Genomic DNA, 18948 nt, shown 5'->3' with positions numbered 1-18948 from the left:
CAGCTTGTGATATTCAAGAGACCCGCCATAGAAGAGCTACTTTCCCCGACATTGTGAGTTTCATTGAGCGTCCCCCAAGTAAAAATCGTAGCAGACCCTATGTTTGGCAACATACAGGACAATCCAAAGACAGAACAAATTAAAGATGGCAGTAAAAATAACTATCAGCGTCACACAAAATCGAGGAAGCAGTTTTGCTACTACAGTAATGTCAGTTGATGGAAAAGCCCATGTGAAAAGGGAAGGAGCCCCACTGGACAAAAGGACCTGCTTATACTGCAAAGGTGAACATGCATTGGAGTCGTGTTCTCTATTGGGAAAGAGGGTGCATACAGAGAAGATCACTTTTCTGAAAGAGCATGGAGTCTGCTTTGGCTGTCTGTGCATAGGGCACATGAGTAAGAACTGCAGGAGGCGATTGTCATGTAAAACATATGGAGCTAGACACCCTAGCATGCTTCATATTCACCCAAAGTACAAGGACCATGATAAGAATCAAGTAGGTGTGGGAGATACAACCACAGCAGTGGGCGGCGCTCTGGTAGCGGTGCAAAGTAGTGGTCTCACCTGGACCAAGGCAGCTCTGGCTCATTTTGTACATCAAGTTTCATGAATAAACTGAATGTTTCAGGAAAAGGAACTAAAATTCTCTTATGCACTATGGGCCAGGACAAGCTTGTGGGAAGTTGCATTATATCGGATTTGGAGATAGCTGGCTTGGAAAGCAACCTTTACTGTGACTTGCCAGAAGTCTACACAGGAAAAAATGCCTGTGTGCAGGAGCAATATACCACGAGAACAGGATTTGGGGAGATGGCCATATCTGCGTGGTGTACACTTACCTGAAATTGATGCAAACATTGAGCTTTTGATCGGCTTGAATGCGCCGAGAGCCCTGGAACCAATAAAGGTGATTCCAAGTGAAGGAGGAGGGCCATATGCTGTCCAGATGTTGTTAGGATGGACTGTTAATGGGCCAATGTCTGGTTAATCAGATTTGGAGCCTCCCAGCATCACTGTTAATCACATCTCTGTGGTGAAATTGGATGAACTGTGGAAGCAGCAGTTTCAACTAGACTTCCCTGAATGCAGCCATGAAGAGCAATTGGGTCCATCAAGAGAAGATCGCCAGTTTCTGGAAATAGTGAAAGGCACTGTTCAGGTGGTCTATGGTCACTACACCATTGGTTTGCCTCTAAAAAACAGAAATGTGTGCATGCCTGATAATCGCAAGCTAGCAGAGCAACGCGCCTTGAGTTTAGTTTTAGTTGAGTTACAGAAAGATGCCATATTTCATGCAGATTACACCACCTTTATGCACAACATAATTTCCTGCGGTTATGCCGAAAAGGTTCCTGCTGATGAGTTGGTATGCAGTGGTGGCAAAACATGGTATATTCCACACCATGGTGTATACCATCCAAAAAAGAAGAAAATCAGAGTGGTGTTTGATTGTGCTGCATCATTCCAAGGGATGTCACTGAACACACAGTTGCTGCAAGGACCCGATCTCACCAGCTCATTAATCGGAGTAGTAACCAGATTTAGGAAAGAACCCTTTGTTTTGATGGCAGATATCGAGGCCATGTATCACCAGGTGTGTGTACCAGCTGAAGACTGTAACCTTTTAAGGTTTCTCTGGTGGCCCAGTGGGGATTTCTCTCAAACTTTGGAGGAGTGAAGAATGTGTGTGCATCTATTTGGGGCGACGTCATCACAGAGCTGTGCAAACTTTGCTCTGCGAAGGTGTGCGGAGGATAACAGCAACTCCTTCAGTCAGCAGGTGGTGGATACCATTATGCACAGCTTCTACGTGGATGATTGTCTTGTTTCCGTGCCCTCTGAGTCTGAAGCTATTGCCCTCTACCATGACCTTCCAGCCATTTGTGGCTCAAAGGTCATCGAAGAGGTTTGACCCGTAGAGGGATGTTGTCTGTGGTTAGTTCCATTTACGATCCACTCGGAGTGCTTGTGCCAGTGGTGTTAAAAGCCAAACTAATCTTGCAGGATCTCTGTCGGAAAGGCCTTGGGTGGGATGACGTTGTACCCACACCCATTGCACTGGAGTGGACAAATTGGATACAGGAGCTCCACTTTCTCGAAGTTTTAAGTAGGGATGGGACTTTTTTGTTGACAAATCGACCGACAATCGACACGCGCGCACATCGACAAAAAAATGAAAAGTAAAAAAAGTCGAAGTGTCACAAACACGTAAATTTCACAACCACTGAGGTCAAAGAAGCTGTGCACGAAAAGATGATCCTGCTGTCCAGGCTCTCTGCGCTCTCAGATGAGAGCACTTCACCGGCTCGTTCTCTCGAGAGACTGTGCGCGCCTCCAATCGTGTGTGTGTGCGTGCAGTGCGAACGAGGTTGCGCTTAAGTTTAGGACGGGGGTGGGGGACATAACACAAGCGCTACACAAATGAAGATGGCATCTCACCCAGTCAGGATCACTGTACTTCACTCTGGTGGACACCTAACGAGCGCAGGTTCAAAAACCAGAGCCGTGGCGACACACACGTTCCAGCGGAGTCTGCTTTTTTTCTTTTTTTTGCCCCTCATTTTTATTATCGCTGTTCTGATGGTCAATAATGGACATTACAGCCATGTTTTTGAGCCTAAAATGAAGTAGTACAGTGTAGAATAATTTCCACCCCCGCATTACTGCTGTAAAAAAAAAAAAAAGTCAACAAAAAATTTGACACGTGGACCTTCAAGGCAGACAATATGTCTGGAACACTGATATTACCTTTGAATTTGTGAAATTCCCATCCCTAGTTTTAAGCCTGTGAACTTTGGAGCTGTAGCTTCAGCTCAATTACATCATTTTTCAGACGCAAGTGAGGTGGGTTATGGAACAACTACCTACCTACTATTGCGGAACACTGATGTGTACAGCATCTTTGTCATGGGAAAAGCCAGGGTGGCTCCCTTGAAACCAATCACCATTCCCAGACTGGAGCTAACAGCAGCAGTAGTAGCAGCACGTATGGACAGGTTGTGGAGAAAGGAGCTCCAGATGACATTGATAGACTCCGTCTTTTGGACTGACGGCACCTCAGTGCTCAAATACGTCAAAACTGTAACATCACGGTTTAAAACATTTGTGGCCAACAGGGTCGCGGAGATCCTTAAAGCATCTCATGCAACTCACTCAACATGCAATGTGAACACCTTGTCCAATCCAGCAGATATCGCTTCCAGGGGACTTGGAGTGAAATTATTCCTCAATGATGAACAATGGCTGTGTGGACCACAATTTCTGCTATCAGAGGAACAATGGCATACAAACCCAAATAGCTGAGAAGAGTTATTGGAACAAAATTATCCTGAGTGTAGAATAAGCATCTTTTACTAATGCTGTTTCAGCCGAAGAAGTTGACTCAGTCACTCAATTGACTGTACCTCATCCTGGACCCGTCTGAAAAGAGTGATGGGTTGGATCGTAAGATTCAAAAGTAGACTCTTAAGTCTCTGGAAGAAGAGGAAGGAGGTCAAAGCGCTGCTCTCACACTCAATGACAGATAAGAGAGAGCACAACGATGTTCTGAAAAAGGAGCTGCAGAATATTAAGGATTTGTTTGATGTTTCTCTCACTTTGGAGGAAATAAGGGAGGCAGAGCTGGAGATAATTCAATCATGCCAAAGGAAAAAATTCCCAGAGGAGATTTCCAGCCTCCTAAAGAATCAAATTGTGAAACAGACTAGCCACATATACAAACTAAATCCAAGGCGGATGGAATCTTGAGAGTCGGTGGAAGGCTCAGTAGGGCAGCAATGCCTGAAGAGTCAAAGCATCCAATCATATTGACCAGAGATCTACAAATCTCTGACCTCATTCTGAGACAGGTACACAAAGACGTCGGCAACGGTGAACCCACATGTTGGCAAATTTACAGCAGAAGTACTGGATTACTGGGGCCAGTGTGGCTATACGAAAGATCTTGGCAAAATGTGTTGTTTGCAGACGAGTTCTGGCAGTGCCAGCCAGCCAACAGATGGCAGACTTGCCTCTCAACAGGATTTCTCCAGATGAACCACCATTCACCTCAGTGGGAGTTGATTGCTTTGGTCCATTTGAGGTGAAACGTGGAAGATCTAAGGTTAAAACGATATGGAGTGATATTCACCTGCTTAGCTCTAAGAGCTGTGCATATCGAAGTAGCTGCATCATTGGAGACAGATTCCTTTATCAACACCTTACGTCGCTTTATAGCAAGAAGAGGCCAAGTCAAAGAACTCTGCTCAGACAACGGAACCAACTTTGTCGGCGCTGATCAAGACCTTAAAAGATCTTTGGAATAATGGAACCAGTCTCAGATCCATGATGAACTCGTACAGAAAGGAATAAAGTGGAAGTTTAATCCTTGATCCAAGTGGTTCCCATTAGGGCTGAACGATATGGACAAAATTTCATATCTCGATATTCATGCCAGATATCTCGATATCGATACGACACGATATGACTACAGGTTTGGTGAAAACCAAGCATTTTCAGAAAAATAAAAACATAATACAAAAGACTGTGGAAACTTTCCACATGGAAAGTGCAGTTTTATTGATGAGAACTCACTGCCAGTCATCAACATTAACATATTGTGGCGAAATGATCGATGATTTATGTTTTGGCACAAAATCGCCACCGGCCTCATTATCTTCCGTCACTTTTCTTTCTTTTTTTTTGATTTTCCCACTGTGTGTCGTGTGTGTGAGTGTGCGTCTCAGTCTCCGTCTACCTCCCGCCCTCCTATGTTTGTCATTGGTTTGCTTCAGCTGTCGATCCACAGCGAGCATGAAATAAGGTTTGTGGTTGGCTGGCCGTTGTGGTGCGTTCAAGGGCAATCGTAAAAAAGATGTGTATTGTGACTGCCGGAGCTGTACATGCAGGGCGAGCGCGGGGGAAAATCTATATTGTTTATATCGTTGCTTTTTCGATATTAATATCTTGAATGTTCATATCTCGATATCGATACGATAACGATATATCGTTCAGCCCTAGTTCCCATCATGGTGGAACCTGGGAGGGATTAATTCGTTCAATCAGGAAAGTTCTCAACTCTACCTTAAGAGAACAAACTCTGAATGATGACGGTCTCCACACTGTGCTGTGCGAAATTGAAGCTATTCTCAACAGCAGACCAATAACAAAATCATCCACAGAACCTGATGACCTTGAGGCTCTGACTCCCAACCATCTTCTGCTCCTCAAAGGTCAGCCAACTTTTCCCCCTGGTGTTTTTCAAAAGGAGGACTTGTATTCTGTATATAGATGGAGACAAATACAGTACATGTCCAACTTGTTTTGGAAGAGATGGACAAAGGAATACTTACCACAGCTTCAGGAGCGCCAAAAATGGAACAAAATCAAGCGCAATTTCATTCCTGGAGACATTGCAGTAGTGGTGGATGATTCTGCTCCCCGCAACTCTTGGGTCATGGGGAGAGTTGTCAAAACTGTACAAGATAAATGAGGACTCATTCGACAAGTTTAGATCAAGACCAGGACAAGCTATCTGGACAGACCTGTCACCAAGATGTGTCTGCTTCAGGAAGCTGAGGACACCTGATGGATTTCTTGTTGACATGACTTGTTTTGACATGACTTGACTTTGAACATAAGACCTGTGGCACTGATCACACTCTATCTAGGCTTCGTAAGTTCCGGAACCTCTGGCCTAGAGACACTTGAAGATTTGAACCCACTCGTTCAATGACATTGAAAATGGACTATTCTGATATTTGTAAAAAAAAAAAAAAGAGAGGGATATTGAATTGTTAATCTTGTTTGTATGTATTTTGCATTCACTCCATGCTGCTATATTGTTTAGTAATTATTATGTTATGCAGTGGCAGCTCCTGAAGAAAATTTCGGGGGGGGGAATTTTTTCTGATAATGATTAAAGCGGAACTAGACCGGAAGTTCCTATTATCGCTGTTTTTTTTGGTGTGTATCTGCGTCATTACCTTGTTTATAAAGCCTGACGGTTCGAAATAAACAGTTCAGCCATTGCTGAGAACGTTGTGTTTTATTGTAATCTCGGGGCTCAACGAGATCACTGAAAATCCCGTAATAGTTACGAAAGCAGCGGTTCTCCTGAACAACCGATCGTCCTGCTCAAGGCGGTAGTCCGGGCACATCCGGTTACGTACATTGAACTGCAGAAGAAGAATAACGTCTGTTGTGGAGGTTTTTCACGAGCGACAGTGTCTTCTGACTCTGGGTCAAAGTCGTAAGAGGGACTGCGGCGGGGAGTCGTGACGAAGCTATTTTTAAACACTGTTAAAACAATGTTTTGATAATGAGGAGCAGTGCATCCGCCGTTCCAGAGGGGGGCGCTGCGCTTCTGAGAACGGATGTGCTGGATAGTACTGGCCAATCACAAGACTCTGTCTTCTGGGGGTGAAAGTTCACTCTGAAAAATCGCGGCTGAAAAACACTGTCAGAAAAGAGGATTTCTATCGGCTAGTTTACAGCAACTAGGAGGTTTTTGACCATAAAAACAAGTTAATATATGTAAGTAGACCTCCATAACTAACATATATGTGCAACAGGACCACTCTATGTGACCTTTAAGGTGACCCATTCAATAGGTGCATAAAGCAAGACAGTATCAATTTGTTAGGTGATTAACAGTCCTCCTTGTGTCCACTAGATGGCAACTTGATAAACAAATATTACATGAATCTAATGTATGATGTAAAATAGCTAAACAGGACACAAAATGTGTCCAGCAACCACATAAAGACAGGGGCAGCATATTAAGTCAAGTATTTATTAACTGACCAAGGATCAAGAGCTTTCACAACCTTTACCAGATACATACAACACACATACATGACAAGATAGTGCAGTCAAATTATTCATTAAGTGTAAAGGAAAGTGCAGAATTTGATCTTTAAATGTGTTGATAAACGCATCTTACAATACTCTCTTACACAAAACAGTCCGATTGTCTGATTTGCATGAAGTTTAACCTGCAGTTAAACCCTGAGCAGAGCAATACAAACATCAACAATGTTAGCAAACAAGCTAACGAACGTAGCTTAAAATGACTGCTGTCCGCTGCTACGAGTCATAAACAGTTAACACATCAGCACATCAGCGTGAACTCCGTGACACTAGTCAAACTACGCATACTTATCCGTTCGTGCTGAGACCGAATAAACTAGCACAATCCTCCGTGTATTTTTAAAACGTTTGGAGGGTATGTTTTTCGAAAAAAAAGTTTTTTACACGAGAGTCAATCAGAGAATTTTCGGGCGATTCTTCACGTCAGTCAAATCGCCCCAGAAGAGGCGGAACCATAAAACGTGACTTGAATCTGACGATTCTGATTGGACAATGGCAGACAATATGTCTGGAACACTGATAATAACTACATTTGCTGGCAGAGACGGCTGAAAGGAATATTAGTACTAAAGATCTTTGGAATTGCTGAGGAAAAAAAATATCTTTCTCCTCCTAGTTGGGAGGGCGTCGCCCAAGTCGTCCCTATACACCGGCCGCCCATGATGTTTTGTTATAATAATTAAGGGCCGAAATGTAGCGTGTGTTTTTGCTTGTCACTAGAGATGGTGTGTGTGGCTGGTGGTGTGTCTGTGTGTGGGCGGAATTTGTGTTGGTGTGTGTGTGTGTGTCACTGGGGCTGATTCCTGATGGAGGCCAGCTGAGCCTGAGTGGGAAATGTTTGGCTGGTGTACAGAGAGGAGAAGCAGGGTGCTTGTACTTCTGTTGACCGCTAACAGCTAATATACCATCCTATAAGGAATATATACCAGCCAGGAGGAACTCTATCAGAAGCAGGTGCTAAGAAGGGTTGAATCTATCCTGTCAGGTAGTTCTCATCCCTGATATGCTGAATTTCAGATGTTGCCATCTGGATCACGCTTCAAACTAGGGCTGAACGATATATCGCATTTGCGATAATATCGCGATATGATCAAGTGCAATTTTCTAACCGCAAAGGCTGCGATTATACGCTGTTCACGTGACATGCGCGTGTAAAACATGTGATATAAATATAATGAACGAGATCGTCTAACCACAGACGCTGCACTCTGGTCACATGAAGGCTCCCTGCGCTCTCACATGCGCGCGTTGCGGCGGACGAGTCACGGCCCGTTTTTGTGAATGGAATAGGTGAGGGCGGGTCGGTAAGGTGACTATGGAGCTTCGGCCGCTGTCCGAACAGCTGTTCAGTGACTGTGCATGTCCAAGCGTGTGTGTGCGCGTGTGTAGTGCGAACGAGCTTGCGCTAATGTTAAGAATGGGGGTGGACACAACAATAAGCCGTCTACACGATTGAAGACGGCCTCTCACCCAGTCAAGATCCTGCACTCTGGCGGAAACAACAAGCGCAGGTTCAAAAACCTGAGTCGTCTGGAGACACACCTGTGCCAGCGGAGAGGTTCTCTCTGCTCCTGTTTTTTTTTACCCTCATTTTTATTATCGCTGTTTTGATGTTCAATAATGGACCGTTTTTGAGCCTAAAATGACGTAGTACACTGTAGAATAGTTAGTTTCCACCCCCGCATTGCTGCGGTTGCTGCTGCTGTTAAAAAAAAAAAAAAAAAATGTCTGTAATTCCCATCCCTAGTTACGCCATATGATCGCACTTCAAAACGGGTTGTGTGTTAATTGTATTTATTTATTATTATTATTATTATTATTATTATTATTATTATTATTATTATTATTATTATAATATTTAATGACTGTCTAGCAGTTCACAGATGTAAAAAAACTGAGTGTGGTAAAGCCACATATTTTTATAAATAGATATATATAGATATATATATATATATAGATACATATATATATATGCAATCTGCACTTTGTGTGACTTGTGACTGACTTTCATTTTAACACCAGGGTTCCTTCTCAGCACTTTATGTTCAGATGTTTGTAAGTTCCAAATATGCTATTGTGATTGAAGTAGTTAAATAAAAATCATCTATTCATGCATCACCTCATGTCATCATAACAGAGGTCTGTCTTCCAGGAAAGAACAGTTTATTTTTAATGTAATATAGTATTGGCCATACTTATGATGTATTGCTTGTCTTTGTTTAATAATACAGAAGATTAAGACCTTTAAAAAATAATCGCATCGCAATCGCAATATTGGCACGAAAAATCGCAATTAGATTATTTTCCATAATCGTTAAGCCCTACTTCAAACTCCCCAACTTTAGAACCAACAGATATAAACATTCTTTTGTTCCGTCTGCCATTTTACTTCTTAACTCTACAAAGTACCATAGATAACCCCCCCCCCCCCCCCCCCCCAACTCATACTTTTGGATATGATGAGCCTTTTATCACTTTATTTTATTATTACTTTATTGTTTTTCTTAACTATGCCTGCAAGGTAGGCAACCTTTTAACTGTGTGTGTGTGATCTGTACTGTACTATTGCTGCACAACAAATTGCCTCATTGGGGGACAAATAAAGTACCTTTGACTTGACTATAACCCTTTACTGCAAATATATCCGCACAAAATGTATGTAGTTACGTGTCAGCAATAGGATAAAATATCATCAACATCTTCAATCTGCAGTAACGGCTCCTTTTTGGATTAAGCGTGTCGGACAGAGCCCAGTATTCCCCTCTCTGTGACTACAATGGCTTGGATAGTCACGTTACATGTGGTAACCCATTTTCAGTTACTTGCCCTTCATGAGTCACCATAATGGTCCTTCAAAAAGCCTCAGAATGCCCCATTTTTACCTCAAATGTTCAAAATCCTAACCTAAAGCTTGGTTGCAAATAATGATCTTTATGAGGAGGATCCAGTACAGTCGCCATGAAATGCAGGGGATGCAAGTAGATCTTAGGCTGAATCCCAATTCCATTGGGGTTCAATCGGCAACTGGCTTGCGATTAAATGGGGGTGCCACGCCCTTGTTCTCCGGTTTAAAAAAAACATTGCAGCTAATTTTGATCACACTGAGCGAAGTTACGGACACCCTGCTGGCTAATACCCTGGCTGTGGGTCAGTCAGGAGCACTGCAAAAAAAACGCAGCTTTCACGATCACATGATCAAGTTTTCTGAAAACGCAATTTCGATCAGACAATGATAAATTGTTCAGCCCTACACAGATGACTACTTGATGGTGGGAGGGATCCCCCAAATTATATTCAGCAAAGAGGCTAGAGCCGGTGTCGTGCCGACAGAAAGTGTATCCCCTGGCCACGGCCGCGGAGAAACAGTGGTGTGCTTGCTTTCACCCAAGTAAATTAAAACTAACAACAATTGCATTGTTTAATTATTTATTCTATGTATACTTCACATAGTACTCTATAACCTCTGGTATTATGAACAGCTTTCTTCTCTTCTAGCCAAAGATATGGGGAGAAACACATTATTTTAAGCTGTTTACCTGTCTGCCATAATTTGTAGCCCCCCTCAAAATGGACAGATGAAACCTTATCATCAAATGATTTATTTTATGTATACTTCAAATAGTACTCTATAACCTCTGGCTTCTTTTATTCTAGCCAAAGATAGCAATTGTTAGTTTTAATTTACTTGGGTAAAGCAAGCGCACCACACTTCGTTAAAGTTGGAAAGATATTCACAGATTCGGACTTTCGAGTTCAATAGCTTGTAAACGAAACGTTCTATAAACACAAGCGTAGTCTCTTCCGAATCAGAATTGTGTACTCAATGAGCTACAGTAACATTTTCATTCTAACAATAATATTGTCCCCAAAATTTTAAAAACGCACATTTTGACAAAACAGCTGTTGTAGTATGACCATGGGGAGACCCTTGGTGTGTGTAGTGATTTTGGAGTCTCTGTACTGTATAACAGTGGAGCTATTGATTAATATTGTTAGATATTACTGATTTATACCAATAAAAAATCACAAAAAATTAAAAAAGGCACATTTCGACAAAACAGCTGTTGTAGTATGACCATGGGGAGACCCTTGGTGTGTGTAGTGATTTTGGAGTCTCTGTACTGTATAACAGTGGAGTTATTGATTAATATTGGTAGATATGAACAATTTATACCAATAAAAATCACAAAAATTAAAAAAAGGCACATTTTGACAAAACAACTGTTGTAGTATGACCATGGGGAGACCCTTGGTGTGTGTAGTGATTTTGGGGTCTCTGTACTGTATAAAAGTTGAGTTATTGATTAATATTAGGAGATATTAATGATTTATAACAATAAAAAATCACAAAAAATTAAAAAAGGCACATTTTGACAAAACAGCTGTTGTAGTATGACCATGAGAAGACCCTTGGTGTGTGTAGTGATTTTGGAGTCTCTGTACTGTATAACAGTGGAGCTATTGATTAATATTGGTAGATATTACTGATTTATACCAATAAAAAATAACTAAAATTTTAAAAATGCACATTTTGACAAAACAACTGTTGTAGTATGACCATGGGGAGACCCTTGGTGTGTGTAGTGATTTTGGGGTCTCTGTACTGTATAAAAGTTGAGTTATTGATTAATATTAGGAGATATTAATGATTTATAACAATAAAAAATCACAAAAAATTAAAAAAGGCACATTTTGACAAAACAGCTGTTGTAGTATGACCATGAGAAGACCCTTGGTGTGTGTAGTGATTTTGGAGTCTCTGTACTGTATAACAGTGGAGCTATTGATTAATATTGGTAGATATTACTGATTTATACCAATAAAAAATCACTAAAATTTTAAAAATGCACATTTTGACAAAACAGCTGTTGTAGTATGACCATGGGGAGACCCTTGGTGTGTGTAGTGATTTTGGAGACTCTGTACTGTATAACAGTGGAGCTATTGATTAATATTGGTAGATATGAACAATTTATACCAATAAAAATCACAAAAATTAAAAAAAGGCACATTTTGACAAAACAACTGTTGTAGTATGACCATGGGGAGACCCTTGGTGTGTGTAGTGATTTTGGGGTCTCTGTACTGTATAAAAGTTGAGTTATTGATTAATATTAGGAGATATTAATGATTTATAACAATAAAAAATCACAAAAAATTAAAAAAGGCACATTTTGACAAAACAGCTGTTGTAGTATGACCATGAGAAGACCCTTGGTGTGTGTAGTGATTTTGGAGTCTCTGTACTGTATAACAGTGGAGCTATTGATTAATATTGGTAGATATTACTGATTTATACCAATAAAAAATCACTAAAATTTTAAAAATGCACATTTTGACAAAAAAGCTGTTGTAGTATGACCATGAGGAGACCCTTGGTGTGTGTAGTTATTTTGGAGTCTCTGCAATGTATAACAGCAGAGTTATTGATTTTTGTTTGCAGCATCTTGCTCTTGTGTTGCAATTTGTAGACGGTCCCTGGGCACTCGCCTCACACTCGTCTCGCTGTCGCTGCGCATAGAGAATAATGTTATTCTTCCAGCCCGGAATTCAGGTCTGTTGGATGAAAATGTTACTGTAGCTCATTAAGTACACAATTCTGATTGAGAAGAGACTACGCTTGTGTTTATAGAACGTTTCGTTTACAAGCTATTGAAGCCGAAAGTCCGAATCTGTGAATATCTTTCCAACTTTACCGAACTGCGCACCACTGTTTCTCCGCGGCCAGGGGAAACACTTTCTGTCGGGGATACCTACATTGGCACAACACCGGTACTGACTTGGAACTATTCGTGTTTAGAGCCATCTGTCGCTCCATGACTTCTGCATTATTTTTGTCCCAGCGAAAGTCTATGGACGACTTACATACAACCACACACAAGAAAAACACGAGGAATGTTTCAAAAAAACACCAGGACCAGGACTAACCCTTTAAACAGTCTAAACGCTTAAATAGTACTATGGAAGCAGGACTTACTGTTTCCGTGTGTTGGCAGATAGAAGCCCGGGTTCGCAGCGTGTGTTTTGTCAGCGGAAAAGCTCCATGATAGAAGTTACACAAGCTCGTCAGCTGGAACACGAAAGAATGTTTACAGTCTTGAGTGAAGCGGCTGTTAGCTGAAACAGTCGTCATTACGTAGTGTGAGGTGTCGCTACCTGGTGACTGGAGCTGCGGAGTCTCAGCGCTGTCCTCGCACTGAGCTGTGCGCTGGCGAGGCGACGCATATGTCCAGAAATACATGGAGATTTAGTGAACAACAACAACAACACCATTGCGAAGCGGCAGCAAAGCTCACATGTACTTTATTACGAGACCTCTTCCTACTTCTGTAGAGTTCAAATGACGGTCAGCGACTAGCTTACAGTTGCATTATCGCCACCTGCCGGACTGGAGTGTAGGCCGTTCATGCGGTTCATGCTGTGTATTCGGTTCAGTGAGTCCTGTTGGGCTCTGTAGGTACTGCAGGTGGTCATGAAAAATACACGCGGAACGTTGGAGACGGATATGGCTCATGGATGTATTATATGAACTGGATAGAGCAGCGCCCCTTTGGCTCCGTTCCTATAAAGCTGCTCACCCAGCGCCATGGATGTATAATATGAACTGGAGCACCGCCCCCTGTGCCTTGAAGACAAGTTTTACATGGTGGCCACTGTGGGTACTGCAACAAAAAATCCCATGGGGCCCAAAAAGCAATTTTCCCATTGACCACAATAGTAAAAGAGACGCGTGTAAAAGTGTCCACAGGACACCTCGAGACATGGAGACGGGCTTTTATAGATCTTTATATTCTATATTTTTTATTCATGGAGTTTCATATTTGAAAAACATTCCTAAAGGTCATAAAAAGCCCAGACAAATCTTATTTCTCAGAGTGACTCACAGGTGTGTACCAGCACATATGGCCATGGTCATGTGGCGTCTCGGGAACGGCGATAAATGTGAATAAATGAAGACAATGAGGGGTTTTCATTTAAATATTATGACAAAGCAGGTTTTAGTTATTTATTCGTTGGTCCGTTTTGATCGTTTGCTTTTTCATTGAAACCAATGAATGAGAAACGGAAAACGACATTTTTTTCGCCGTTTTCTCGTTTTTGGTTCAAAACGAAAAACAATTTCCGTTACTCTTTCATTGGATCGTTTCTCTATCTAATTTAAATAAACGGCCCAATTTTGGTTTTTGCAAATTCCTTTTTTTGTTATTCGTTTCTTAATTATCAATATCACGGCGGTGATACCGGAAGCGGGAATGAGGCGTAAAAACTTCAAAATAAAAGCACGCCAACTTATTTTCATGGTTGTTTGGGAGAAGGAGAAGTAGGCTATAATTATTTTAACGGAGTGTGTGAATGATCTGTTGAAAACGTTTACCCTGCCTTAATAAAGAGCACCAGCAGGGGTCCCCATCACCCACAGTCAAGACTGACATGGCTTAACAGATAGATAGATAGATAGATAGATAGATAGATAGATAGATAGATAGATAGATAGATAGATAGATAGATAGATAGATAGATAGATAGATAGATAGATAGATAGATAGATAGATAGATAGATTAGGTTATTGATACAGATGTATTGAATGATGTTCATTTCATCTGGTATTGGATGGTTTATTTGCAACCTTTTATGCCTGTTTAAACCATGTGTTTTATCTGTATGTTTTTATCATTTCAGAACCACCCATACCTCCATGAAGGGAGGAGGATGTGTTGATGTGTAGCAATAAATAAGGACTGTTGAAAAAGTAAAGAGTCATGTGGTGTCTTCTTAACAAACATCCTTAGACCTGGCTTCACTTACCACACAGTCACCGCACCACCAGTGCTCGTTTTTGAACATCACTGTATCATATCATCATCATCTTCATCATCATCATCATCATCATCATCATAATCATTCAAGCTCAGCGCAGACTTAAACTTGCATGTTCTTCTGGCCTAACTCTGCTGTAATCTTCTTAGTGTCTTTGACAGCTCACATCAGATTATTTTATCTAATGTAACGTCAGCTATTTAGTCAATCAAATCACACTGTGCTATAAACTGAGTCAACATTGTTTTAGGAGTAAACTGTATGACATTTTATCAGCCTGAAACATGGAGAGCACAGCTACTCACAAGATATTTCTCCATCTTCTCCCTTTACACTCCAGTGTAGTATACGACCAAACAAAACATGATGTTATTCAATGTGTATAGTTTCAGTGGAAAAATAAAAATGGGGAACATACTCAGCTCGTTTATAAGCACATTTGACTAAAACTACAAGTCTTGAACCCCGGCCCATAAGTCACGAGAGTATTGCCCACTCACCCACCATGACTCCTTGTAAGTGCTCACACCCGGGTGTAAATAGACACGTCTTTAATTTTGAAGATTAAAAAAAAAAGTATTAATTGTCAGCGATTGAACTAGGATTTCATATCAAGTCTATCTATATAGACTCAGTCTGTAATAATACACATGCTGAATACAGACCAGTAGGTTTTTAAGTTTGAGTCAATAAAATATGTTCAATATCTCATGACAACCTGAAATGTAAATATGATTCACTGTAGTCACTATACAGTGTGGCTGCTCAATGTATTGTCTCAGCTCACGATATATTTGGAGACTTGTTTGTATTCAACTTCCATTGTTTTTACTTTGCAGTTCTCAGATGTAACAGTCCTATTGCACCCTATGTGACAGAACATATTACATGTGAGCTCAAAGGCCTGATTGACGTCGCTAGATATTTTCAGCATTTGAAGTCTGTTTTACATTATTTTAGGCCTTGGAAAGTGGCCTTCCCATTGCCTTCAAAGTCAGTGTTCTGCAGCCATATCTTAATTTATGTTTATGTTGATTTCATTTGTGAGAGGCTATGATTATGTTAACATTATAAAGTTTATTCATGCCACTGAAATTATACTAATTGTATAACATCATGCTTTGTTTGGTCTTATAATACACTGGAGTGTAAAGGGAGTAGATGGAGAAACATCTTGTGAGTAGCGATGTTGACTCAGTTTATAGCACAGTGTGATTTGTTTGACTAAATAGCTGATGTTACATTAGATAAACCTATCTGATGTGAGCTGTCAGACACTTAGAAGATGACAGCAGCTGTTAGAGCTGCGTGAAGTTGGCCCCCCACCCCCAATAAAACCTTTTCAAAATACTTTTAATCGTTTGTGCTTCGTTTGTGCAGGTTTGTGCCGCACAAATTTTTGTTTGTGCTGCGCGCGCATGCCCGCGCCGTACTGAGCGAGCTCCTTCACCACTCGGCAGGTGAGAAAGAGGAGGAAGCAGAACCAGCCCGATTCGTCCAAATGAGCTGAAAATGGTCTCATTTGTTGGTGCTTCGTTTGTGCTGGTTTGTGCCGGTTTGTGCCGTCTTTTGGACCCTGGGGTCTTCCGTCAGGTGTGAGGTGTGTAGACAGACAAGGGAGGTGTGAGAGAGATGGGGAGAAAGAGGGAGAGAAAGAGAGAGGGAGGGAGGGAGAGGGAGAGAGAGAGACACTAGATAGAAATTAGTAGCATAACACACTAAGGCAATAATGATAACATTACAACATTAACAACACTGATATGCATTTGTATAAGTACAGTACCATTAGAATTGGTTAACAACCACATATAGAAAAGGTGATCTTGTTTATAACAGCTGTATCAGTTTATATTGGTTCTATCATGAACCAGAGTTTGTCTGTGTGTGTATCTGTATGTCTGTGTATTCGCACATCCATGTATATGTATGTGCGGAGGTTGTCACTTGGTGTGGTCGGGAATCTGTGGTGAAAACCGCGTCGCCGCCCCCCCAGCCCCCCGGGAGAAGATCGGCAGTAACCCAGGCACATGGATTGTCCACCGGCCCCCTGGGCCAGGAGAGACCCGCAGCCGCCCGACCCAGGGCCAGCTGCAAGTCCACCCCGCACAAGACCAGGGCAGGGAGCCACAGAGCCGGAGCCCCCCCCCCCCGCCCAGAGCCCGCCCCAAGGGGGCAGGAGGTGACAACGCCCAGACCACCACACGCCGAGGTAGCTCATTTGGACGAATCGGGCTGGTTCTTCTTCATCCTCCTCTGCCTCACCTACAGAGTGGTGAAGTGTGAAGGGGCTCACTCAGTATGGTGAGGGTACGCGCGCCCCATTTAGCAATAATGTTTAATATCTAAAAAACGCTTCGAGTGCTCACCAGATACTTTCGCGTGCTCACGTGATCGTTTCGCTTGCTCACATGATACTGTTAGAGGCTAAGTTAAGCTAACCTACTATGTGTGTGCGTGCGTGTGACGTCAGTGAGTGAAACAGGAAGTGTGTGTGCTGTGTTGTTGTTTATGTTGGAGAGCCGCAGCAAGAGACTGTCACGCTTCATACTGTTGCTTTGTTATGTTCTCCCCTTTTACTCATTGTACCCAGAGAGGCTGTGCATCACCCTGCAGTAATGAAATAAAGTGCTGTGTTCAACGCAGACGAAGTCCTGCAGTTGTTGTCGAACGAGCTAACCCAAGCTAAGGAGTTAGCGGTCCCTTTACTACGGTTCAGGGAGTTGCCGGATTGGCGTTGTTAACAATATTTTCTCATGCTCATCAGAAAGTAATTACATGCGGGCATGATGTCCGTGAGATCATCCACTGCAGTCATTTCGGTTTGTGTTTCTGTGTGAAAATGACAGTAGCTACAGGTGTTAGTTCGGCTCTATTTTAGCCTGGGACTCTACTCGCTCTCTACGTCACAGTCAGGTTGTGTCTGAAATACATTTAAAACGTGTTTTGAAGCCTTTGGAGTCTGTTTCGGCGCAAGGGAAACATCACTTTGGATCATGTTGTTAATTTCATTCATGAACAGTTACAAACGCCAGCAGCTCCAACATTTCGAGTGCGCCTTTTCTGCCAACACTATGGCAAATATTGGGGAAGTCAGCTCGTTGGTTTGGTATGAAAAGAAATATACATATATATATATATATATATTTTTTCAAATAAAGAGGTGTGTGTCTCAATGCAAGTGTGATCATGAATTGATTTGCTAATATTTACATAAAAAAACACGAGTAGAACTAAAATGGATTAAAAAAAAGGGGTGTTTTGACTTGGCAGTCTAGTACTATGTTTCTGCACTGATTTGGAGTATTCAGGTCACATAACCTGGAAGGTATTGAGCTTTAATGCTCATATTTACTGTATTTTGTGTATTAAAAAGTCTTTAAAAAACAAGAAAAGTGTTAAAATGTGATGTAAATATTAGCATTTAATCTCAATAGCTTTAGCTGCTGGCCCAACATCGGTGCATGATCACACTTGCTTAATGAGACTTAATGAGATTTCTTTCTTTGCAATATATATATATATATACATATATATATATATATATATATATATATATATATATATATATGTTTTTATAAAACCGGAAGTTTCTATACGGTACAGTAAGCAAACCAACGCGCTGACTTTCCCAGTTGTTTCAAAATATTTGCCATAGTGTTGGCAGAAAAGGCGCACTCTGCTGGCGTTTGTAACTGTTCATGAATGAAATTAACAACACGATCCAAAGTGATGTTTCCCTTGTCATGCAGGCCAAAGATGGTTCAGACTCTTATTCGACGGTGATGAGAAGAATTATGAGCTCTGGGAAACGAGGTTCCTAGCGCACATGGAGTTACGCGGTCTCCGGCGGGTTATCTTGGGAGAACCGCAGGAAAACGAGGAAGATGAAGGAGCTCCCTCGGAAGAGACAAGGAACGGTGAGGCATATGCAGAGCTAGTGCAATGTCTAGACAACAAGAGTTTGTCATTAATAATGAGGGAAGCGACGCGTGATGGAAGAAGAGCACTGGAGATTCTCCGTGAGCACTATGCGGGAAAGGACAAACCCTGTGTTGTGAGTTTGTACTGTGAACTTTCCTCGCTACATAAGACTAGCAATGAAACTATTACGGACTACATCATTCGCGCAGAAACTATATTCACGTCATTGAGAAGAGCAGACGAGCCATGGTGGTGAAGGGGCTACCTGACTCATACAAGCCGTTCGTCGTGCACATTACACAGACAGATAGAAGTGTAACGTTCTGCGAGTTTAAAACAAAACTGCGAAGTTACGA

General features: G+C 41.7%; 1 protein-coding gene across 2 annotated transcripts in view; it reads right to left on the bottom strand.

Moving 5' to 3' along the window:
- fxn (frataxin) overlaps positions 1-13159 on the bottom strand; it is a 30261-nt gene extending 17102 nt beyond the window's left edge. For both annotated transcript variants that reach the window (XM_083900816.1, XM_083900815.1), the window contains exons 1-2: positions 13009-13159; positions 12830-12922 (exon numbers count right to left, since the gene is read on the bottom strand). In XM_083900816.1, the coding sequence (XP_083756942.1) occupies positions 12830-12922; positions 13009-13125 (210 nt within the window). In that variant the 5' untranslated portion in view covers positions 13126-13159. The remainder of the gene's footprint in view (positions 1-12829; positions 12923-13008) is intronic.
- Positions 13160-18948: the final 5789 nt, after the last annotated feature.

The sequence above is a fragment of the Microchirus variegatus genome (genome assembly GCF_963457635.1).
Source record: "Microchirus variegatus genome assembly, chromosome: 14".
In the NCBI taxonomy this organism is placed as follows: Eukaryota; Metazoa; Chordata; class Actinopteri; order Pleuronectiformes; family Soleidae; genus Microchirus; species Microchirus variegatus.
Note: the sequence above shows the minus strand (reverse complement) of the source record. Positions and strands in the feature narration are given on the sequence as shown.